Genomic DNA, 26,232 nt, shown 5'->3' with positions numbered 1-26,232 from the left:
AGCAAATGAAGGCTTCAGTGGCTGTTCTGAGGACACTTACACCTTGTTGCCTGAGGGTGGCACTGTGCTCATAATTACAAATCCAGAATCTAAACACCCACCCTCCCACCCCCCCCACCCTGCTTGATTGGTTTTTGTCCGGAATTAGTTCAGTGCTCCAAATTGACACACACACGTTGTTAAGTCACCATTGGCTAAAACAAAGGAAGTGGGAAAGGGGGGGGGGGGCGTGTGAGGACACACAGGGGCCGAGTGGGGGCCAGTCAGCTATGTGGGCGGGGCTTCCCGGTTCCCCCCAGCCCGACCCCACCTCAAAAACGCGCTGCTCCCGCTCTTTTTCCCACTCCTTTTCTCCCCAACAAGAAAACAGACCAAAACGAATAAAAACGAAGAAAGGAAAAGAGACGGAGAGTGCTGCTTCACACCTCTGAGGTAAAGGCATGACGAGGAGATCAGAGGGGGTGCAGAAACAAACACGCCGAGTGTGCGTGCCCCCCCCCCGCCGTGGCCGACCAAGAGGGGGCACACAGAGGTGGCAGGGAGGCCTAAAAGCAGTTGGCTGGTTTCATATTGCATAATAGTGCTCTGTCCCTTTGTCATTTTTAATTTTTTTTTTTTTTTTTTTTTTTAATTCTTCGTCATTTTGTGTCAAAGCAGCTTTACAGGGGAAGGGGGTGTACACCCCCTGCCCCCCCTTCTGCACAGTGTCAGGTGCGGATTGACTGGCAAGGTGAGGCCGCCCCGCTGCGGAGACGGACCCTCCCAGGCAGACTGGGCATGTAGCTTGGGTCTCGGCTTGGGGGTTGTGTGGGATGGGGGAGGCGGGTGATGAGGGGCCTCTCAGGCGAAGTACATGGTCCGCAGGGTGTCGTGGTGGATCTGAACGGCCTTGGCCAGCGCCTGGGGGTCCCGGCCGTTGCTCTGCCCGGAGACGTGGCTGCCTTCAGCACTGAGCAGAGGAGGAAAGAGCCGGGACACTCATTTAAAAAGGGCCTCCCCTAACCCACCCCATACCCCTTCCTGAAGAGCATTCTAGGGAGAAAGAAAAACCCCACACACACCAGCTGACAGGACAGGCTGCTGGTATAAGCTTCCCCACACTCACCTGTCGTGCTCTTTGTCCACCAGGTGGTAACGGGCTCGAAACGCCACCAAGTGGGCGTAGTAGGCAGGTGCGGGGATGGAGACGGAGCGCGTGCAGCGCACGTAAGTGTGGCACAGCTGGTAGGTGAGCAGCTGGAACTCGTCGGCCGTGAAGCAGTTGTCATCCCAAAGGACGTGGTAATGTGAGGGGCGGCTGGTGCCCTGGAGATTAAAGGGAAGAGGAGGAGGAGGAGGAGGAAGATCAGTTAGCATCAGGAGGGAATAACACGGCGGATGCGAGAGAGCAGGGTGCTGTTGGACGTGTACGGACCCAACACTAAGTGATACGCTGCCCTGCAGGGCAGAAACCGTGCGTCAGCATGTCTCTTTCAATTACATTTGGGAATCCAGTGTCATTTTCATCATGGCATCAAGTTTTCTGCAGAAAATCTGTGCTTGAGAAACCGCATTTTTCGCCAGCAGGAGCGATCTGCACCGTGCTGCTAATGGAAGTGTACAGTGCGGCGAGCATGAGAACGTTTAGCGTCGTGGAAGTGCTTGCCCGGACCTCGCAAAAAAACCACCGCCCAGCAGGATCCAGGCTGTAGGGGCACAAGCGAGAGAAAGCTTGCGAAAGAACACACCTGTATTCCAGCATGGCTGCAGAGGTAAAAGTCAAACTCGTAGGGATGGGTGATATCCGTGTCCACGGTTGTGCCGGCAGGAATGTTTCCGCTACGTCCGACCTGGTGGGGGGGAAGGAGGAATTGTGGACCGTGAGTCGGACACACCTAAGTACGGTGCAAACGGCGCAGAAAAGCCGAGACTAACTGAAGCGAGGAGGTAAAATCTCATGACTTAAACTATGAATTAAAGCCTGATTAAGGGGAAACTGAATCAGTCTGATTTTAGGCACAGCCACTCACACCTTTTGCTGCGGGCTGACAGAGGTAGGACTCACGTGGCAGTTAATGCCACCTCTAGCAGGCCCTTGGCTGCTTGCTGCACTCGATGCTGCCTCCAGCAATAATAACGGTGTAATTACAGCTAATCAAAGCTGCATGAGGCTACACCAGGACCTACGGTGAGCACTGCCATTAGCCAACTCGCACAAGGACAGGAAAACTAGTAATATTTCCAAGCTACAATTATGTCGTGAATACTGCTTTATCGTCGTCTGTGTCGTACTTCAAAAGGCAGCTTTAGGCAGAGATCAGACTTCAGTCACTTTCGGCCAAGTGTAACAGTATTGTCCGGAGAGACTCAGACTTGGGGTGGGCGATAAGTCCATATTTTTGACATATCACGATTCTTTTTCATGTTGGTTTTTACGACTATTTTGCTAGTTACTGAACATCCATCCATCCATTATCCAAACAGCTTATCCTACTGGGTTAAGAAAAAATAGCCCTATAAGGTAACTAAACAGATCACACTTCTTTTGAGCTGGTTACTCATCCACTTCTAGTTGAGAATATGCTGAGTACATTTGGCTGCCACTTCTAACTGGCTTGTCTTTGAGGCCATAATCTACAACTTGCTCCACAATAATGCCTGCCGATCATTCTTTGCTACCTGTTAAAGCAGTTTATATACTGTGTGGTAGAACTCGCACACTAACTGTTACGTCTGGACGGTGCAACTCACAATCTGTGCTAGTCATTTGGAATTGCCCGACACCTGCGTTATATCCACCGCTCGGAAGGAGGACCACCGGTTATTAACTATGGCGTGATTGCGTCGATCCCGCTTAAATGACATCTGATCGTGTGCCGGTGCAAAATCTATTCAAGGGGAAAACCATGATTATCTTGCTCTGCTGCCTAGACTGTCTGCATCTTCCTCCCCTGGCCGTTTCAACTAAAGTCTTGCACTTCTGAACGCCGTTCCCATAACCAACAAGGCTTCTCAATAACCTCATTACCTAGAAGAAAGTAGACATTTTTTTTCTTAGCAACAACCTAGGAATTATTTACATTTAGACCTTATCCACATGTACATGGGTGTTTTTTTTGTTAAATGTCACTTTTTCTGTGTGTTATGGCCTTTCCTCCAGACACTAAACGGTGTTTCACGTCACTAAAAACGGAGCTTTTGTAAAACCCCCGTCCAGGGTGAAGATTTTTAGGAACACCATTTTCAGTCTCAGCGTGTAGACAGGGAACACAGAGTTTTTGGTCAGATTATGCACTGCTGTCCACTTTGTTTGACAGAGTGCGCGGAATTCGCGGTTTACATTGGCCGTTCTTAGCCTAGCAGAACTAGCAATAAGGCTACTAACTGGCCTACATGGCTGCAACAAAACATTAAATATGCCAAACTTTATGCTTCAGAACAGAGTTAACCGAAATAACGTGGCACTGAATAGCACTATTTTCACTATTTTATTTGATGAAAATATAAACTAATATTTTACACATGGGATATTTAGGTAATAGTGGTGATCTGAAAACTGGAAACAGACGACCGGAGTGACCAATTAAACTGACAAGCATATAAAACTGATTTCTATCCCACTCCCCCCCCCCATCAGCAAAATCATTAACAACACCTGTTCTCGCTAAACAAATCAAGTGACACTGTAGTGTGCTGTAAATATGGTTTGCCATAAAATGGTAGGATGAACGGATTGGGCCATTGGTGAAAAGGTGACACGGTGTACGAATGCTCGAGAAAGCTGCGCATGCACAGACGTATGAGGTGCAGATTGGGCAGGTGGTACGGATCAGGTAATGACACCCAGTCGTCCACATAATATCGCCCTAGAATGCGATTTGCGACACAATGATACCGACCATAGAGCACAACATGAAGCAAGATGTGTTTTTAAATCGCACAACCCTGCCAGACTGTCACTTCTGCAGCATACTTAGAAGAGCGTTGTTTATTACAGCAAGGCTACTGGTCTCAGAAGAGACTTCTGAGCATCTTCAAAACCACAGTTGGGGAAGCATGCTGGCCTACTTAAGTTTTTAATGTAGAATTACAGTCTAAAAGTTAACTTTGCACCGACTAGCTACATAGTGCTTCAGTAAGCCAGGTTCCGATTACAACAGCCACGAATCGTCACACTGCCTCGAATAAAAGGCTTTTAAAAATCATTCCAAACCAATCAAGATTTTTTTTTTTATTAATATGCATTCGGTCATATTAAATAGACCCGGAAAGCGCAGGCTGAAGATTAAGCACTGCCCTTTAAAAGAGCTGGAGTTTCCACACTCACCCTCTCGTTGCGGTCGGCGCAGAAGAGCCGCGTGTGGTGGCGTTTCTGCACCACGATGTAGGTGATGCCTGGCTGGTACTCCTTCTCCAAACTTATGCAGGCCTCCCGGATGGCCAGCAGCTCGTAATAGAGCACCTGAGTCGGGTGGGGGGGGGGGGCATGGGCTCAGCGAAAAGGGTACATGCTCTCTGTCGGACTCTGCAGGGCTGATCTTCCTGCTCACCTTCCTGAACTACTACTGCAGCCATTCATGCTCAGAGCAGGTCCACTTACAGGCGCCGTACAAAATGGAGGCAAGGCAGAAAGACGCACGTATCCCAGAATCATCCCAGAGGGAAGAACATTCCTCTGGAAAAGGCTTTGATACAGGGCTGACCGTGGCACCGTGGGAACTGGCAAAGCTGGCGTGGCACGCACCTGTCGGAACTGGCCCTCTGACACGCCGTCCCTGTAGAAGATGATGCGCGTGGGCTTGTAGCGGGTCGACTTGTAAAACTGGATCAGCAGCTCCCGCACCATGGAAGCCAGGTCCTGGATCACCTCCTGCCGGGGCCTCTGGACCCGCACCGTGGCGCAGTAGCGGCTGGGGTGGGCATCCATACTGCCCACCACCTGGGGCAGGGGCGAATAGACTGGCTTTCTCAGAGTGCCTCAGGAGAGTACACAGTATGACCAGCAGGGCGGTGCTAAGCATACAGAAAGATAATATGGTCTATACTTACAGCAGCAATGGAGGGTTTCTTCCCATCTCCTGCAGGGGGGTGAGTCACATCAGCCCCCAGGAAAATGACTGGCTGTTGGAACACTGAGGGTCTGGTGGAGGAAAATAATGTAAAAACAAAAAAAACAGGATGACGAGTCAGACAAGACCTACTCCAGTGTAATGTAGACAAATGGGATTGTTTGCTTGCTGTGTTGCCCACAACTGTTCTGGACTTCTGAGGGAGTGGGGGATAACCATGCATTGTGGGTAGATACACAATATCAAAAGTCACATGATCTTACCGCTGATGTGGCACCAGGATGTTGTTGATGCCACCCAGCTTGACGTTGATCTTGAGGCAGAGGTTGGACAGGGTCTGGGGGGACGTCTTGACTACGTTCTTCACCTGGACGCACTGGGTGGCCATTCCCAGAAGGGTGTCTCCTACCCGCTTCACCTCCGCTGTGGCCAGAAACAAACAAAAGGCGTACAGTACGATAAGCTACCATTACTGCCTGCATCAAGCAGAACCACTCTGACACACTGTAGATAAAGTCCTGTTCCTTAGGTATTTGCGTGCGATTCAATTACATACCACAGATGCTTCTGAATTCATTACAAAGCACATGCCAAAAATGATTTTGGAATTTGCAATCAGTTCTTTGAAGTTCATGAACACAAACCACAGAAGCTTTGCAGTTAGCATTAGCCTACCCTATACGACTTTCTGAGCATAGCAATAGCACACACCACACAGGTCTTTGTATCCGGCTTCGTATACTGATTCAGAACTGGCACGTACCATAGACGGGTGTCTTTCCGGGCAGGATGACAATGATGAGCTGCAGCCCAGAGTAGGTGTTCTTCAGGTGCCTGAACATGGGCTCCACGCTGTCCGCACCCTGCGCGTACTTGCAGAAACACGGCTGACCCTGAATGGGCATCCCCGCGTCCTTGGAGATCTTCCGCAGTTGGTCCGTGAAACCCCTGCCGACAGAGGACGCAATGCCAAACATTACTGCTGAAGCTGAAGCGGATCCACGCACCAGTCCACAGCAGCCATTAAAGTCCATGGTGAAGAGGAAGCCATCTTGGCAAGGAACAGGGGCCCACCTTAGGTTGGGCACTCAGTGCTACTCCGAAACATTACAAAAAAAAAAAAAAAAAACTCTAAAGAGACATATAATAAGGTTATATAACCAATCCTTACACGACTACAGCAGATGCTCCGGTTCAAACCCAGCTGTTCCTTGGATAAGAGTCTGCTCTACTGGTGAAGCTGCCTTATTATCACAAATTACACAGTCCTTAAGCCAACTCCTCTCCAAAGCAATTTATAGATTTTATCCATTTATACATGGGAATTTTACTGAAGTTTGGGGGGAGTCCTACCCGCCGGATAGCTATCTGAAGAAGTTCTTAAAGAATGCTATACCTGTAGAGAGACTGTGCTTCTTTGGACTCAAAAGGTCCCAAAAACTCTCTCAGAAATGTGACCATTATTGCTATTATGGCAGACGGTCATTAAAAGATGTAATTATATCCACTTGTGCAGCTGAATGCTAATTTTTTTCAGCGAGATCCAAGTGTCTCAGAAAGTCCCTGAGAGTTTTAATTTTTAAAGAGCATCTGTTGAACAGAAAAACAACTATAAGTGGTGGTGATGGGGGGCGGGGGGGGGGTCTGCGAAAAGCAGAAACAGCAGAGAGGACTGGTGGCTGGCATGGGGCTGCGATGGGTACAGGTAGGTCTTACTTGAGGATTTCTTCACGACACTGCCTCTGTGTGGCGAAGCAAGCGATGGCCCACATCTTGATCTCCACCCCTGTGTGGAACTGCTTGCCCCTCATGTCCCACACGCCGTGACTGGGCGTGGCCACTGTCCGGTTCTGCAATGACAGCAGACGGTACATCTGCTATGCGGGGTGTCGGTAAGGAGCCTGAAATCCCGGCATGCCGTCTAAAAATGATGTGCTGCTCGTATCAGAAGAGCCCCAACTACACACATTGGTCTTTCAGATATACATGAAATTTGCAAGCATTTCCTTCAATGGTTAAGCTAGCAGCATGTTTAAACCCTACAGGGGAGTAAGGAATCAAAACAGTACATGGGGGGAAGAGGACACAGAAGTGAGAGGATGAGGTATTTGACCTCGTTAAACTTTTACTTCTTGGCCTTCCCTTCGTTAATTAATGAAAAATAAAAAAAACACGCAAACATTCTGAGAATCAAACTTTAGAGAAATGTTTTAGCACCATGCTCTCAGAAATGGCACTGCTCTGTGGAGGGGGTGGTGGGGGAGGCAGCCAAACAAATCTGTCTTGAGTGAAGCAAATTAATGACCAATGTTTCTCCTGCGAGTGCCGGCGGGCAGAAGTGCTTGGGGGACCTTGGCCCCAGAGGACTGCTGAGAGTACAGCCCTGTGAGAGGGCGGCACGGGCAGTCCTCATGCACTGCAAAACAGACTATAAATACACACACTTTGCCTTCGAGTGGGGCTGTGATGCAACTTCAAGTGCAAACACCCGCATTACATATTGGGAAAAACAAGACAGAATCACATTCACAAACATCCCCAAGTCCACATGAGTGGCAGTTCTGTGGAGCACAGGCCATCTTATGCATCTTAACCCAACTCAAGAAACTCAAACATGAAGTGCTATAAAGTAGACATTTATTTAATCTATTTGTGAATAAGTTTACATGCTAGTGTCAGCTAGTAGGTACTGGGGCAAAGCACTACACGCATATCACACTGAGATGTAATGATTATCACAACAGGAGAAAAATTATCGTGTGAATAGACAGAGTGAAAATTGTAATTTACCACAGTTTAAAAGTGGGCTTTAAAATGTGAAACTTGTGTAAGTGATGCCCTGACCTCACGCAGCAATGCCTTGGCAAGGCAGTGGTTAGTGTCGGACAGACAGACACACAGAATGGGCGTGGTGTACAGGAAGGTACCATGAAGGTCTCTGTGCTCACCCTGCCCCCGTACTGCAGCATAGGCGCGGGCAGCACGCGGCCTGTCACATGAGCCATCTCGTCCCGCACTTTGAACTGGAACTCCTGCACGAATGGGTCGGCCTCATAGTTGGCACTGCGCACCTATAATGGGCAGGGAACAGAGATGCCACTGCTTACCTGGAGTTTATGTGCCCACTACTTAACGCTCTAAGAACCCATATAACCATACATAATAAGCATGATAATAACCACAGTCATTCATAAACAATGTCATTTGCCTTTAAAAATGAGTAAGGAAAAAGAGGAAACAAGACATCAGAAGAAGACTGATTAGATTAAGACAGATTAGATGAAGGCCCTGTTCATACCTGGTACTAACATGCACGCGATCCGATCACAGCGGCAGAGATAAACACAGTTGTGACCGCACCCAAAACGTACTGAAGACGCAGCGAGATCCAATCTCTTCAAACCACATTCGGAGGTCGTTTGGGACAGACGGCCACGTTCTTACAGCAGTGTGAACGCCAATGTGTCACGGACTGCACTGAAGGACCGCCAACTCGGCTGACGTCCTCCCGCGAGCGGATCTGAGGTACGTGCGCGCACGCGAGACGCGCCAGCCGCATTTCACATACGATTTATGTGAGAAAACCTGTCAGCGAAACGTGGGCCACGGTAGCAAAATGCACCGTGAAGAACAAAGCATCTTTCTACCACACCAAAATATAAACTGGCTTAATATCGGACTACTGTCACAACCCATTCGCATGGAAACACTCTCAGAAGTGCGCATGCAAATTCGGGAAAAATCAATTGTATTAGTTATTTGTATTAGTAAATTGTTCTGGAATTTGCACAGATCATATATTTAATGTGAAGCTTCCTTATTCGTGTCAAAGCTGCTCCACGCCTTAATATTGGTGAACCATGCAGGTAAAAATGACATCAAGGTAAAATTAAAAGCGTGTAGGTAAGAATGTGCGTTCAATAGCCTAGATAACGGACATATTAATAAAAGCATACAACAACAGTGTAATTGTTTGTATAATTTTATAATGAGCTGTCCAGGGGCTTGAACTGCCTGACAGAAATTCAGTCCGACTCCAGTCGTGACTACTCTGCTCTTAACGTCACTGGCTCCAAGTCAGACATACAATACAGTGTATCAGACAAAACAATGAACCTCATAGCTGAAATTTTTGCAAAGGTTCGAGCTTTATTAGTTACGATTAAAAGCCAAAATATCATACGGCAACCAAAATAATGCATTACAGACTGAACCCTTTGCCCTTGAATGGAAAAGTATTAGCCTGCCCGAGGAATTTAGTACCAAAAGACATTAATATTGATGTGGTATTAAAACGCATCTCTAAAACTTAGAAAGTTGAACTTTACGGCGAAATACATTTAGATTTAAGCAATCACATTCGAACTATGTGAAAAAATTTCACAATAATTGTCTAATGAAAATCACAACGTTATGAAATTGATGCTTCCGTGTCCCACCCTTGTCAGTGTAGGGAAGCAATAAAAAAGGCCAATAGGATGCTGGGTTAAACTCCACACACCTAGAGATGCAAGTCAAAGGAGGTGATGCTACGATTATATACTTCCTTGGTAAGACCCCACCTAGAATATTGCGTGCAGGTTTGGTCACCACACCTTAAGAAGGACATTGCTGCCTTGGAAAGGATGCAATGTAGGGCAACGAGAATGATTCCTGGTCTTAGAGGAATAGAGGTTAGCCGGGCTGAATTTAGGCTCGAGCAAAGGAGACTAAGGGGGGACATGATCCAGGTATATAAGATTCTAACAGGTCTGGATGCTGTTCAGCCAAATGGCTATTTCAATATTAGCTTAAATACTAGAACTCGTGGCCATAAGTGGAAATTAGTGGGAGAACATTTTAAAATGAATTTGAGGAAGCACTTCTTTACACAGCGTGTAGTTAGAGTATGGAATAGTCTTCCTGCTCGTGTAGCGCAAGCTAAAACCCTGGGTTTCTCTCAGAGCTAGATAAGATTTTAACTCTGTTGGGCCAAACGGCCTCCTCTTGTATGTAAATTTCTTATGTTCTTATGAAATACAGTTTAAAGATTATTCGTAGAATACAAACATTATGAAATATAATACCTTTAGAGAATTACTTAAAAATAAAAAGGACACACTAATAACCAAATAATTTAATCATTTATTTATTTTTATTTACTTCATTTTGAGTATTATGGCATTCCATACAAACATTTTAGGCGGTTTGGTTACCCTGAAATGCACAAATAGCTTTTGCTTTCTTCTTCCCCTACTTTTAATGTTCGGTAGATTCTACATACAGAAGTGATTTACATATGCTAATTTAAATAAGTTGCGAGAAAATGAGATCCGACTACGAGCGGTCAGTCGAGATGCATGCGGAGGCATGTTAATACCTGGTGTGAACAGGGCCTTAGACAAGATAGAGGCCTCCAGCCAGCAGATGGCAGCACTACTCACCAGCCTGCTTATCTCCTCCTGTCTGTCAGGTGCAGAGCGCGCCGTGGCTTTGATCATGGTGGAGGTCTGATTATCTGTCAGTTTCTTGATGCAGCGCTGCCCCGCCACAATGTTACACACCTGGAGGGACGGGAGCCAGTCAGACTACGCCGACGTGGGCCAGCAGCCATACTGGGAAATCAGCCAGTGAGCCGCCCCAGCAAGCCTTACCTCCAGGGGCAGGTAGGTGTGCTTCTGCTCTTGGCCCACCTGCAGGCAGGGCAGGTGGGGGTACTTGAGCTGTAAGCTGTATTTCTCCCGGAAATACTGGGCCACAGTGCGCTCAACTGTCTGCCCGTTCTCCAGCTGCAATGGGAACCTGCAGAGAAGAGAGGGACAAGGATGGATGTAGACATCCTGCCCTTCTGCCCCTAGTGATTGGAGGACTAAGTGGAGATTCACTGCAGGTAGGAGCGCTAAAAAAAAAAAAAAAGATAAGCAGAGGGTGCAGCCGGAAACTCTGCATTCCAGCAGGCTGGCTTAGACAGACGGACAGCAGTGACTTTCCGCCTCTCTCCTCCAACTCCATCTGTTCTCACAGATGCACTCCAAACATGCATTGCTACATAAAAATCTGCCACATCACTAATTTGGCTTAATCTTCAAAAAGAATGTGTACAATATAAAGTCAAAAAGTAGAAACTGTAGGTTTTTGCGCAAGGGCCCTATGAAGGGGAACAGTGACTAACGGGGGGAGGGTCCTACGGCAGAAGCACATGGGAGGTGAGAGCGGGGAAACCCCGAGGCTCAGCCAGTTTCCTCAGCTGCCCGTCACTGTGACTACGGTGACATCACAGAGATCGTCATGACAACCCCCGACACCCCCAGCAAATGCTACAGCCGCGCAGTCACACTCACGTCTGGTGGCTGGCTGGCCGCCGCGTCACATTGCATACGCGGTACTTCCTCCGCATGGTTCCACAGTGCGTCACCTCCACCTTGAGGCCTGGGGGAGAGAGAGGCAGCCGCATGGTTAGCCCACACGCCTCGAAACACCCCCGAATGACTTCAGCTCCCCTCCCACCCCACTCCACATGCTCACAGGTATATAAGCCCGTACATTTATGGACAGGCTAGGGATGCGGCAAGGTGGAGGACAGCAGGAACTGTACAGACTAATGCAGTGACTAGTCTTACCTTTAATCTCTTTGGTGAATTTGACCCGATGGGAGTCAGTGAGTGGGCGTGGCTGCTCGTCGATGTTGTGGATGTCCAGAACCTCACACATGAACTGGATTACGGGCTGTGCTTTGTAGAAGGCCGTGGCAGATACTGGAGACGGGAAAAAAAAAAAGGCGAAGGAGAAGGGGGTTATCAGAAGTGGCAGAAGACTGGGACCAACAGGAATGCCGGAAAGGAATGTTCTGGCATTCTGTGTTAAACTTGGACAAAACTTATTCTCATTTCACTTCTCTGCAGAAAGACACCGAGACTATCCGTGAGCTTAGAAGTGCCTGTTTCTTGCTTCAGAATGCTAAGCTTTAGAATAAGGGCAAATAAGGGCATATTTAATCACCGGAAAAAGAAGAGAGTCAGTGTAAATCGAGCTTATGCCACGGCTCCCAAAAAGGATCAGTTTTACAAAAACGTTAGAAGTGATCTGCACGAGCAGGGGCCCCAAACACCACCTGTGTGTTTGAACAAGCATTTCACCGTTTCGCTGCAGCTCAGCCAGCAAGCAGGAAAGTACCTGCCTTGTTACCAGAGGCCCTGCTCTGAGCCGCTCTTTCGTGGGAACACAAAAGCCAACACAAAGGCTCCAGATATGCTCCGATAATGGGTCCGGCAGCAGGTGCAGGGCCATGGGGGCCATGCGAAGCCAGAGGAAAAGATGCATGGCTGACTCATGCCAAGGTGTGCAGCTCTCTCGGGCAATATCCAACGGACACATGGAGAGCTGAGCGGCTGTAGATTTGGACTCTGATCAAATTATTTTTTAGCGTGGAGATGACAGTGTTTCCTCTACCTCAGGGGTGGCCAATCATATCCAAAAAGGACTGCTGTGTATGCGAGTTTTCACTGCTAATTATATTACTAATTAGAGGACTGATTGACTGAAGAGTCACCTGGCTTTGACCAGCTGACCGAAAGGTTATCCCAAAAACCTGCACACACGCTGGCCCTTTGCGGATAAGACTGCCAGACGTGCTGTATCCACCAGGCACAGAGGACACACTGGAAAGGGACTGCTAATGTTATGAGGTCACATTAGATTGTGTATTTGATCTCGACAGCAGCGTAGCCTCTGAGCACCTTCTAACGCCGTGCTCCTCCCATGATGCCACGAATAAAGGCTGTGACAGCCAGGCCACCCAGCTTCTGCAAGCAATGCTGGCGTGCAGTAAGGGCAGCTGGCTAAACGCTGTCACCTCTGGAGAGCCAGGCCAACGCCGCCGACAGGAACCAGGAGAACAGAGCCAATCCTCTGATGTAGTTTGCCCTTTGGTGCAATAGACCAAGCTTTTTTTTTTGGGGGGGGGGGGGGGGTGGCGGGACAGGCTTTTACATGAATTTAGATGCACCCCCCATGTCAATTAAAAGTGGCTTCATCCTTATGACAGCAACCCTTGAATCCTCACCGTCGATGTTGAGCATCATCTTCCACATGGCGGGCCGCACGGACTGGTGGAACCCGAACCACACCTCCCTCCCACCTCCCAGGGGGTGGTCGTAACCCTCTGGTGCAGAGAAAAATGACCGGCCCACTGGGGTGTACCTAGAGACAAGGACGAACGTCAGACTGGCTGCTCAGGATACAGAAAATCTGATTTGAGATCAGCTTACACAGGGCTGCACAGGCACTGATCGGATATGCCCACATGCATCAACATACTTCATGGAAGGCAGGTGGCGCAGGACCACGTCCACAGCATGCACCGGGTTGGTGCTGATGGGCTTGTCCAGCTCCAGGGGTTCTGGCATCCCACGACCTGTCAGGACCTCATGAAGCAGGTGCCAGCTGACCAGCGACACAAACTTGATGCTGACCTTGAAGGGCCGGTCCTTCCCTCCCTCTCCTGGCAGAGTGACATCCAGGTCGACCTATGGGAGCAGTGGCAGAACCTCTAGGCCTCAAATGGGAACGCTTAGGAGGAACCAGTAATGAGTGAATGGCAATTCGGAAAACGACTCACCCGAATGTTGCATTTTCTAATTTCTACTACGATTCAGTGTATTTTGAAAAGCCTTACTGATGTTCGATGTTAACAGCAGTTTCCAGTTTTCAAGGCATTTTAATGCAAGCTGTGGTTTGCAGAAGCATTGCTTCCAGCAGACCTTAACAGCACATGCCAGCGCTGCAGCAGACTCCCACCGCAGGTAAATGGCCACAGTGTCCTACAGCCGCCTCATTCCATCATCTTTTAGCTCAAAGAGAGCCTGAATGCCTAACCACTACCTTAATGGGACTGTTCAAGAGGTAAAATGGTGCTTCTTACCCCTGTGGGGGCCACTGGCAGTGGGTTGGCTGTGTAGAGGCTCTTTTTGCCATCATAGACTGGCCTGCGGTCCCCAAAAATGGTCACCTTAAAGTGCTGCACCATGGAATCCACCACTTCCCTGGAAGACAGCAGACATACGGTCAGAGCGGACAGGAATGTTCAATGACACGGAGAATGTCATACTTATACGGTTACGTCTCACTGAATTTCATTTATTACTTTCTCATTTGCACTGTCCTACAAGAATGTTATTTCATGCATCATATTGGTATATCAACTGACAATAAAAGACACTTGGACCTTTTCCACTTGAATTTTAAGGACAAGATCCAGGGCTACACAATAACATATCGCGGTGATTTGAAATATATGCACTCTTTAATCTATAGAACAGAGATGAAATTTACCCAAAAATAAACTGCCAAACAGAACTTATTATCCACCAATAGAGTATATCAAATAAATTGGTGCTGCTGCCGTGAGTCAAAAACAGACATAAATCACTGTCGACAAATGTGATGTGATTACAGGGTTTTAGATGACGGGTGCAAAAATTTTTCCAGATGGCGGCTTTTCGGTACTATACGGGCGTACATGGGTACTTACGCCCATAGTTTGATAAGGTGATTAGTAGTAAGTCTAAAACATTAATGAGATGCATATTGTGATGCCCATAATCTATAAATCTGCTGTATCCTTATGTTTAATATCCCCTCGTAAAGGATATTGTGGCTGCTGAGCTGTCCCTTTCTTCACCGCCACTTCAGTGCTTCTCGCTTCCACAATACAACAAAAAGAGTAGCATGTGCTGTGCTCCTCTAACCGAATTTAATGAGCATAAGGATACGTCAAATTTATACAGATTACTAACATTTTTAAAATCGACTAATTTTAGGCATACTGCTAATATGCTTATCAAATTGCAGACGCAAGTAAATGCCAGTACAGTAGCAAAAAGCAGGCGGCCGGATAAACGTTTACGCCTGTCATCTAATGCCCTGGCGATTATTGCGACTGCGCACACATCCTGATTATATCAAAAACAGTAGAAGTGCAGCCTACACCAAAAGACAACTATATCTGGGATTATAACAACGCAACACAGAAAGCACTACTTTCACATGCAGTTGCCTGTAAAAAGGAACTCCTAGCTATGACTGCCAGGCAGCGTCTACAGTACCTGTTGACTCGGCGTGGGCACTTCTCAGGCTTGATGTCCACCTCATAGAGGTAGACGTCCATCTTGGGGATCTCCACCTGGAAGCAGTTGGCCAGCAACTTGATGGGCTTCCCCATCGTGCCATAGCCAGGGCGTCGTGGCACGGAGAACAGGGGCTGGGCCCCAACGGCTCCTGGGTGACAAGAGATGGGGAGGGAGGTCATCTTCTATGAGTAAAAATGTCGTTTTTCAAGGCAGTCCCCCACAATCAGAAGGCTGCAGATAAGTGGACCCAATTAAAAAACAAAAAAAGCCCACAACCCAAGCAAACAAAAATCGCAGCAATGACAATATTAGAACAGAAGGTGACACTTGTGTGCACAAGCTGCCAACATACTTCGGGAAATTAAATGGGGAAGTCACCTATAAGCGTGTTTGTGTTTGCCCATTAGACAAAGCGCGGCGGAAACTCCCTTTTAAAATCGGAACACATGGCAAGACACTCCTACGTGAAGGACCAGCACTAGTGGGCCTATACTTCCTGCGTTAATGAGAATGCTGCTCTCACACGATTCATTTTAATGGGGCGGCAGAAGCGATCGGCGTCGAGTACGAGCACACTTGGCGGCCCACGTCGATGCGCATGGGACTGGGGAGCCCGCGAGGTCACGCCCAGGTAGCTGAGCAGACAACACTGTGGCTTCTGTTCCCGCAGCATACTGGAAACCACGCGGTTTCCTCTCATATGAAGTCTGTACTGTTTGCAAAACCTCCTGAAATGTGTCACTAACAAATGTCTGGTAATAAGTGAGTCACACTTGCATATTAGTCACATGTGTCCCAAATGTTGTGAGGTGGCCTCTCTGGGGAGCCTACTGCAATACCGAGGCAAGCAGAATCACCCGTCCAGGGTTCTGGCAGCTACTCCAGCTTGTTGCAGTCTGTGGACCTCTGCACTCTCCTCCACTCTCCTGGCCTAGTCCATTCCACGACACTCTGCCTTTTGGCGGCATGAGCCCTGGAATTCCTGCCACAGATCCTCATATGCTGCCCATTATCATGGAAATCGCGAAGGGGCCTCCATCGGGCTAGCTGAACTTGGCATAAAGGTTCCCTCCCACTAACCTCCTACCTCCCCCACCAGCGCAGATACAGAAGCCTTCGCTGATACAGTTGTCTCCTCGAAGGAGGCGAAGGTGGGGGCTGGCCCGGGCCGGGGAGGTGTTTACAGCTTTCATCCTCCTCGAAAGCAGCCCAACACGACATACTTCACATTACACCGAGCCAATGCCAAACCGTTTTGGAGGGAAAGAGAAACAAGGACGAGCCTGGCGATCCGGGATCCCCCTCACCTCGCCCACCCCCACCCTTGTGCAGGGAGGGAACGACAGAATGGCGTGGGAAGGACACGGCCCAGACGGGAGCAAAGACCGGTCCACAAGAAACGCGCCGCGTTTTCCCTAAACCTCTCAGCTTCCTGTTTGTCACAGCTGCAGGTGCGTCATATTTCCAAGCGGCATTTAGGCTAAAACATGAAGGGGGCCACTGCAGAGCAGTCCCTCGTAATGGCACATATAGTGGGATCAGTCTGTTCTTTAACACTTAGTATGAGAGAGCAGCAGCGACTGATCATTGGCTGCCTACGCAGGTCGTCACAGGACGGGCCGGAGCACACCTCTACGAACACAGGCACTCGGCCGGCGGTACAGCTCTCCTTGGCATCACACCAGAGCTGCCTGTCCTCAGGTCACCCGCGGGGGGGGACACCCATACATGGCAAACACTTCCAGCACTGCGAAGCAGGGTGGGTCGTCGATACACTGCACATCTGACCCAGTGCAGATTCATGTGTAGCTGAAATGCACAGACCCATGAGGCTGTCACTCAGGTTAGGCTTTATAACAGGAATACAACTGCACGACATGAAGTAGGGAAACACAAAACCTCAGTGTCAAAGGCAGATTAAGAGGTGGAGACGTAGAAAACGACCCAAAGTAGCCGGGATACTGGCACATTATTTGTATCAGTGCCCCAGGAGCCCTCATTGTAAACACACTAACATCACTACATTGAATTGTTGGTATGCTTTCTATATTTAAGCAATGATCGGGTGCATCCAAGCAACGATTGAGAGCCCAGAAAAGACTAAATAAAAGGCTTGATCTTCAGTAGCAAAGAAAACAGCTCTGATGAAAATCCTTAGGATTCTGATAACCACTTTTAAAACTACACCCTTCCAGAATCTTAAAGTTTCAAAATAGGCCCAAATGTTCAGTGATAAGCATTAGGTTTTGTATCTGAAGTACTTTCAGGAGAGATTTAAATCACCAATATGTAGTTCCAGGGACTGGCCAGCTGCAAAGCAATGGTTTTAAACCTGTGAATATACTAAGTGCTGAATCAAGGATGACGGCTTAATTATGATACAGCATAAATATTCGGGACTGATCAATCCTCCATGTAGCCACTGCAGAAAGGCACGTTTAGCAAAAGCACAAAGCAGTGAAATGAAACACTTAAGCAAACACACATTTAAGCTAAACGAGCAAACACTCACTGTATCTGACGCTATGAAAACTGACTGGATGGAAGCCACTGACTTGCCATTTACCAAACCAGACAATAGTACAGGTGAAATTCATCATCATTTAATCTATCCATCTTCCAACCAGGCAGCATAGGTCACAAGGCTGTTGAAACCCTGGACAAAATGCCAATCCACTGCAATGCATGCATACATACTAAGGATAGTCAAATTCACCAATTTGCATCAGTACACTGGCATAAAGGTTCACAAAGTGATTACCTCAACAACAAAAAAAGATGCACTGAATACAATTTGGGAATAGCTCAAGATGTAAAGATAGGATTTTATTCAGATGCATCGATTCTATTTGTTAATATATATGAGGCCATAAGGCTTTATTATTTATAAATGTGACCAATAATTTTTGACCAGTAATTTTATATTTAGATTGACTGTCCCTCTCTAAACTGTTTCTGTACCATATTGAATTGCATAGTATCATATTCTTTTGCTATGTGTCGAATCACGCTGCATTGCAATAGGGGTGAATCATATCACATTAGCCGTTGCTTCATATGTATCTTTAATGTGACCTATGCAAACACACGCACAGGTGTGAGGCAGAAGTTGTTCCTGTGGAGCCGAACCATCAAGTAAGCCGCATTTGCGAACGTGCATCTGCATCGATATTAAGGCGTGCAATGCAAAAAACTGCAAATACAAAAAGGTGTTCACCACCAAACTGTTGCCAACAGCATACACGATAGCAGCTGCTAGATATTCCGTTAAGCATCTGGAATGAATTGCTCAAATTATTGCCCGGCATTTGACAATATGAAAGGTTACTGGGTAGCAACAAGTATTAATGTCTGGCTGTTTGTTATGATTTATTTCGTCCACAGACAGATATTCTTAGCATCAAAATAAAGTAAGTTGTCAGTTACTAGTAGCAAGCCTGTTATTTATGTGTGTTGCTTACAACACCTATGACCCTCACAAGCAAGAGGATAATTTTGAGTTTTTACTAACCATCAGGGATCGTTAACCTCTCCGTACATAAACAGATGCGTCGGGGGGTGGGGGGGGGGGGGGGGGGGGGAGCAGAAACATGGACTGTCTGTGGGTTGGGCAACACTGTTGTACAGCATCTAAACTCAAAGACAGAGATCCAATTCACGATATTCAAGACCCTGAATTCCACACGTATCACTTTGCTAAAATTTAGTTATGCATTAAATAAGAGTCCAAAAAAAACAAACATTCTAATCTCGATTTTTGGACCAGGTTATCCAAGTATGCATGCTATAAGCAACCATATTGTGGTAATTTAATAAAAAGAAAAAAACTCATATCCATTCCAGGCAGAAAAGTGTGCAAGCAGAAGTCAGCAATGTCAATGTAAAAAGCAAAATGTGAAACGGGGAGCGAAACATTGCGAGTTCAGAGATCACTAGGAAGACTGAGACGGAAGGCTGGAGCAGTCACTATGGCACTAACACTTTAAGTGACATTAAAACCATTTTTGGCACACAAGGAGCTGCATATCCCGAGAAAACTAACATTTCCATTGCCATCCGTGTTAGAACAATTTACATTTTACAACATACTTGGCAAATAAAACCGGCAAGTATTCCGAGAATCAAGTAGCCATGCATAACAAAAACCCAATTTCGATTCTAATTTTATTACAAGGGTGAATTAAAGAAGCAGTAAACACAGCGAACACCATGTCAAATTCCCCTTTAAAAAACCCAAATGAACCATATGACCTTCACCCAAAATAAACCACATCAGTCATATACAAAATCTGAAGTCTGGAAACAGCTGGAAGTCATCTTTTGGTGCTTTAAGTAAGTGTACCCTATTGAAGGGATGCCTTAATGAGTATCTTCACTGCTTAATCAGAACAATCAAAAAGCCAACAGTACAAGACGCTGAGCTACACTAAGTTAAAGCTACCCCCATTTCGGTGACCACACACCAATCAAGGCAGAGTAGAGAATCCTTGGGTGTTAAAACCCACAGGCTTCAATTGACCCTTGCTACAGGGTTGGCAAGCAGACCAATGGCAATCCCAAATGCTCCCAAAATGCTGTACAGTAGGCCTATGTGCAGTGTTCCCCAGCACCTCCAGGTCAGCCTCAAGCTACCATACACGACTCTCTCTCTCTCTCTCTCACACGCACACACACACACACACACAGCAGCTGTATTTTGTGTAAGTGCTATGCTATGACAGGATAGGGCTGATGAAGACAAAGGCATCAGTCAGAACAGGCTGGTCCCAGACGCAAGGGGTGACAGCAGCACAGGGTGGAGGGGTAGGGGGTGGTGGTGGTGTGCAGGACCACAAGAATAATTGTTCCACTGTGCCAATTTCCATGTACCACTCCCAACCTCGAATGTCTTCTCCGTCACCCCTCTAGCCTGCCACCCAACAGGGAACCACAACCACTGCCACAGAGGACAGGAGGTGGCAGCTGAGTGCAAGGGCGAAATCCTCAGGGGACAGAAGAAAGCTTGGGAAAATGTCCCCCGTGACACTCTGGAACACTCTTCTAAGTACCAAGGGGGGGGACTGAATCAGCTTCTGCTGTCACCTCAGGGAACGGAGCACGGCTTATTGCCAGCAAAGCAGTCAGTCAGGGTGGCAAGGGCTCATAGACCAGAGCAAGCGTGTACACACACACACACACACACACACACACACACACACACCCAGAATGGGCTCCCTCTTCCCGGGCAGCTGAATGACCACTCTGTTACAGGCTCTAACCTCAGAGGGAGAGGTGGGGGAGCACAGTAACACACAGTTAACAGCCTGAGGACACCAATGCCCTCAAACAAATGGTACGATGACTGGCAGGCCTTGGAGAGGCCATTAATAAAACCACGAGCCAATCATAGGCTCAGAAAAGCACAGAAGCAGACTCAGTGCAAAGTAGAGAAAGAGTCAAAAAAAAAAAAAAAAAAAAAAAAAAAAAAAAAAAAAAAAAGTATGTCTGCCGTCTGCTTCCAATGGCACGTCTCCCCTCCCCCAACGCGCCACACATATCCTTAAATCGCCCACATTCTCCCAGCCATAGAGCCCGAAACTCCAGACGCCTCAAAGAGGAAACATGCAACATCTCTCCCCCCACCCACCCCACTGGGCCCCACAGTCTTCACGGGGGATGGAAGGGAAAAAGGGGGGGAATAACCCACACACAAGAGGGACAAAACTGTCCAGTAAAACGGCATCACCCACTCAGCCCGATGCCTTTGAAACTGCTCCCTGTCTGACAGACAACGTAACCCCTTACTCTCGAACACAAACCCCTGACACCCACTGCACGTTCCTAGAGGCCAGTGTAGGTTCTTGGACAAGGGTTCATGTGCTCCTCCTGGTCTTCCGCATAAACACAGCTCAAAGAATGTGCCTACTTGAACTTAGCCTGTCCGAAACTACTCAACTTCTGCCCCAGAGTGCAGTCTCAATATGGCAACAGGGAACAGACACGGGTTCTCAAATGCCCCAAAGGGCATTTTGGGCTGGCAAAAAGAAACTAACCTCTTACAATCTCCCAATCAACTGACAACACGACGCTAAACTATAGCATCTATGGTCACACTGGCCCGAGACTGGGCTTGCCGAGAGATGATGGGAGGGCCCAAAGTGAATGAGTCCCCTTTCCCTCATAAATAAAGAAGTGGCACCATCCAGGCCAACAAAGGCCCAAGCTGAGCAGGCTGCACTCTCCATAGAAACCCTCGACAATCCGCCACCTCCATGAGGGGGACGGGGGGGGACGGGCTCATTGTTGAGGCCTTGCCGAGCAAGCTGAGAAACAGGGGATTGCTGTCCAACTCCTACCGCCTGTCTTTTCCTTCACCCATGGTGGCCAGGAGCATGAGAAAGAGAGAGAGAGAGACTGTGTGTGTGTGTGTGTGTGTGTGTGTGTGTGTGTGTGTGTGTGTGTGCGCGTGCGCACATAGAATGCTAGGTGGGGGACAGGTTGGGCAATGCAGAAAGAGCGGGAGAAGTGAAATGAGGACAAAAGGGAGACAAAGACGGAGGGAGAATGACAGGTCGCGCGTGTTAGGAGAGCAGCGCAAAACCACGAGCCAGATTTCTACCTCTGACCCACCAAATTTCACTCACTACATCAGGATTGTAGGGCTGCATCTGCCTGCTCACATGCCATGACCCGAAAATAAATCCCAACAGTCTTAACCCAGGACCCCAAGCATTGATCCATTTCTGAATCGGAGAGCTAATCATGAGGCGTGCCCTTTTGATTCTGATAGTTCCACCATGCCAAAAAAAATAAAAAATACAAACAAAAATTTCATAGCATGCTACTAACTGTTCTAATCTACTGTGATAACTGGATTCAGGTGAACTACACATATATTATAATACCAGGCTGCTTTACTGACAGCCTCTGACACCCTTCAGGAAGCAGCAGCCTTGACAGCACTCCAAGCATTTAGGAGTTAGGACTTGTCTCTGTTGTGCACTCTCGTTTTTAGGAATAGGAAGATCAAGCATCTCTCATTAAATGATTGTCATTTACCCCCATCCAAAGGTACAGCCTGCTTGTCTTGGAAACGGCATGGTATGACCACATCCTCCAAGTGACTTGCGAACACTCAAAAAAATGACCCTTGGCGGTTAGTTACTGAGAGGCCTCACTTCAAGGGAAATACAGACCTCCCCATATCACATGTCACTGGGCTTAGGGTCCGTTTTGTTTCAGTAGTAAAGGGCTTCTGTTTCATTTCTAGCAGAAATTGCATCCAGAAGTATGCCCCCGCCACCCCCATAAACCCCTTTGAGTGACTCAATCTGCCTCTGACTCACAGCACGCGACTCCAACAAACCCCTCCACCAAACAGCCTCAGTTCCAGAAGCTCACCACATACGTTATCCCAAGAAAGGGCCCAAATCTCCCTGTGGCAGAGTCACCACTGATTACTGTACCAAGGTGATCATTGCGTCAGCAGAACCCCAGGAGAAAGACCAATGGCAGAAGTGGCAGAAGGTGCATCGTCGCCATGATGCCAAAACTACAACATTTGCAATATACCGCTTCCACTGCTAACATATCAGATGCATGTATATGGTGTGAAAATGCTACTGAAATTCAGATGCTGACACTCAATCCCTTCTATTAGCCAACTACCAAAAAAATTTAAAACCCACATTATTCTTCTCCCATGTAAACATCAGCAGGACTAAAATAAACCTACACATCAACACCAAAGGTTGAGACAGTGCAATCCCAGCTTCCTTCGTTACAGTAACTGCAAATCCATTTGGTCAACTAGACACTGCTCTGAATTAACACATCTGGTCAACAGTTATTTTTTTTCCCAGTGCCTTTCAGTGTAAAGTAAACGCAGTTTGAAAACAGACATCGTACATCTATCCATGTGCCTGGTTTGTGTGAATTAGTTCAAAGTAAGAGGGTTACGAATTTGTCTGTCCAACTCAGTTTCATAAATTTATACAGCTGGTAGTTTACTGAAGTGGTTCAGGGTTAGTACAACAAGGGTTCAGTGTACAGTTAAGTTCAGAGTTCAGTGGCACAGCAGAAATGTTCCTCATGAGAGTGATACACACAACCTGAATTTACACCCTGGAAATCTAAAGCTTGAAGAGGATTTATACATGAGCTGGTTTCACCTGGGATTTTCCCTCGTCTTCCATCAGCATAACCGGCTTTATGGCTCCCCAGGTGCATCTGAACCAGGGTGTCACACAGCAGTGTGTATTTCCCTGGTCACTCACAAGGTGGCCAGGTTTCTGTCGCTACTTGCGCACAGACCCGGATTAGGTCTCAACCCCCCCTTAATTTGTAGTTCCTAGATTTAAATGGAGGGATTTGGGCCTAAGCATTCAGTCTGACTATTTATGGACGCACATCGTTTGATACATAAATTATACAAAATGTAATGATGGAAAACAGTCGCTTAAAGCTGTGTGTGTGTGTGTGTGTGTGTGTGTGTGTGGGGGGGGGGGGGGGGGGGTGGGGGGGTGATGGAGTTGAACTCCCCCACCCCACACACACACCACAAGAGCAGCTAGCCAATATCCCACTCCTGGCCGTGACTCATTAACAATGCGGTCCAGCTGGCCCTAACGCCGGCCCAGCTCCGCTCCACTTCGGGTGGCGGCGGCTCCTGTCAGACACACCTGAGGGGGGAGGGGATCCGTCACCACCTGTCCGCTACAGCCTAGGCCCAATGACGTCGACAAACAGTCACTTTCCCCTCTCATTAACGACCACACGACACCCCGGCTACCCTGCCCGCTCCCGGGGCCGCTTCCCCACCACGGAACCGGCTCGTACATGTCGGTGTCGCCGTGCTAGCGACTAGCCAGCTAGCGCGTTAGCCAGCCAGTAGCGAATCCCAGGCGAGCAGGAGTCGCCTGCTGGCTCTATCCTCCACTCGCGCACAGACAGCTAGCCGGCTAAAGTAGCTCGTTAGCAAGCCGGCTAATTAGGGAAGAACAGGCTTCTACACCCCCGCCCCGGTCGATAATGTGGCAGCCACCGAGCCGCGCCGTCGCCAAGGTACAGGACATTATTCGGGCTCTTTCCGGGGGTCACGGAGGACTGGACGATACCTGTAGTTCCGATTTCCATTCATGAGGTCTCTATCCGGTTCCTCCCCGGCTCTCAAACGTCAAATCCCAGCAGCTGAGCTCTCAGGGGTTGGCTCCGTCCGGTTCACCCAGTCCAAAGCCCTTTATTTACCCAGGCGAGGACGGTTTTTTCCACTGCCCGGTTCCGTCGCCGCCGAACGGGCCCCTTTCTTCACCCGGGGGTCCGGCTGGCCGGTTCTCCTCCGCGGCCCCGTGTCTGACCCCTCCGCTGGAGACCCTCTCTCTAGTCTCGGATTCTGTTTAATTTTTCTTGTCCGTCGCCGGTAAAAAGTCGTTAAGAAGCCGCCCCTTCCGCTGGACTCAGGGGCTCTTCAGCAGTATTCGCCTTAGCTTTACGTGTCGTCGGTCTGTCGCGGCCCGGTTGTCTTCTCGACACCGGCGGGAGCGCTGTCCCGTCCACTAGCGTTATCCCGCTGACGAGCCGGAAACCCAGCGGTGTACTGCTGATCTTACGGCCGGCCCCAGCGACCCTCCGTCGGGGAAGTCCTCGCACAGCGACGCACTCGGCTCTCTGACGGCGCCCAGCGGAGGCCTCGCGCTTTCATTGGCCGCCACGGCACGTCACCGTGACGCGCGGCGCTCGTACAGTCCCCCGCAAACCCCCCTCTGAAACAACGTCCCATTTTTGGACGATCGGTGAGCAGTGAAGACGGACTGATAGGCAGGGGGGCACTATCTTGTCATGGCCAGATTAATACTTAGAAGACATAAAAGATGTAGCAAATAGTGCGTGTCTCTCTAGAGACATATCTGATATAAAGACATTCTCTTTTAATGTGGACCTATTAATAAACTTAATAAAACCGTATCGTATACATCTTCAAGGTATTCTCATCTTAAGCTTTTTACAGTTCCAGAACAGAAAACGATTTTCATCATGTTTTAGTGCATGTTCCTCTGTATCGGTGTGCGGCAGCTCAAATCACACACTTGAATCAACCGGAAGCATAATAATTTTCATCAGCAGTCTTTATTTTATGCTGGACCGTAAAGAATCTAACCTTACTGGTTACAATACGTTGCTGTCATCTCCTTCGGTTTCTATTGCATGATTCTATTTACTTCAAATTAAAAGTTTACATAGTTTTGTGACAGATGTGGCAGAGAGAGAGAGGAAATAAACTTATCTTATTTGCAAAAACTGTAAAAATGTAAAAAAAAAAAAAAAAAACGAGATGCTTTATATATAAATCCGTAGGCCCTATAGAAACGCAACACATGGTACGAGAATATGTACCACAGACCACTATAGTCAACACTCAACTTTTATTTTCTTCACAAATTTAATCAGTGAGAAAGCAATTCAACAATGTGTGATATCTACAGTAGACTATACCACCTTTGTCAAACCCATTGTAATTGTCTAAAAAAAAAACCATAGAATGAAGGGTACAGTTTGTAAACACCTATTTATTTTATGGTTGTAAACTCAATGCGACACCATAGAGTACAGTTTCAGAACTGACGACAAAATAGTCTGGATTTTTCAAAACCAGTAAACAGACCATGCCTTATTTTTAACAGCTTGCCCACAATATACCAGTCAAATGAATCGACAGTATCATAAGTAAGCCAGTGAACACATAACTTTGGGTGATTCCCAGTCGTCAGGCAGGGACTGAACAGATCAATTCCAATGTGATGCCCCCTTCAAAATAAATAGTTACTAACAATGATGCCCACAAAGCAAGTTACTCAATCTGCTTACATTATGCTGCCTCTCGTTTACGGGAAAACAAAGTCATTGGTGTTTATCTCTGTGGTGCTTTCACTGGTCTGCCAGACGTGAACCTTTAAGCAGGTTGGACACAGAACAGTAATTTAATTATAGTGGTGAGTCACCCATCACACCCACTATTATCATAATTCTAAGACCCCCTCTGACATAAGAAGTAGAAAATTTATTTGCCTTTACCGGAAAATAATCCTACACACACAGCAAAA

At 47.7% G+C, this 26,232-nt stretch overlaps 1 protein-coding gene across 2 annotated transcripts; it reads right to left on the bottom strand.

Annotated features, from left to right (window-relative positions):
* Positions 1-570: 570 nt before the first annotated feature.
* Positions 571-24,827, bottom strand: LOC125748245 (protein argonaute-3). Of its 2 annotated transcripts, none has more exons than XM_049024158.1 (19): positions 24,250-24,827; positions 15,131-15,302; positions 13,948-14,068; positions 13,344-13,552; positions 13,090-13,226; positions 11,648-11,782; positions 11,369-11,456; positions 10,682-10,829; positions 10,472-10,591; positions 7,976-8,119; positions 6,765-6,898; positions 5,812-5,996; positions 5,312-5,471; positions 5,029-5,119; positions 4,724-4,918; positions 4,307-4,441; positions 1,728-1,829; positions 1,106-1,305; positions 571-949 (listed from the first exon to the last, which is right to left on the bottom strand). In XM_049024158.1, exons 1-19 carry the CDS (start codon positions 24,266-24,268, stop codon positions 841-843), a joined length of 2,604 nt encoding a protein of 867 aa, XP_048880115.1. In that variant the 5' UTR covers positions 24,269-24,827; the 3' UTR covers positions 571-840. The 2 variants fall into 2 exon arrangements, with proteins under 2 accessions (XP_048880115.1, XP_048880116.1); XM_049024159.1 differs by having other exon boundaries at positions 7,997-8,119.
* Positions 24,828-26,232: the final 1,405 nt, after the last annotated feature.

This window comes from Brienomyrus brachyistius, chromosome 9 (genome assembly GCF_023856365.1).
Source record: "Brienomyrus brachyistius isolate T26 chromosome 9, BBRACH_0.4, whole genome shotgun sequence".
Classification (NCBI taxonomy): domain Eukaryota; kingdom Metazoa; phylum Chordata; class Actinopteri; order Osteoglossiformes; family Mormyridae; genus Brienomyrus; species Brienomyrus brachyistius.
The sequence above is the reverse complement of the archived record's forward strand: the minus strand, read 5'-3'. Positions and strand labels throughout refer to the sequence as shown.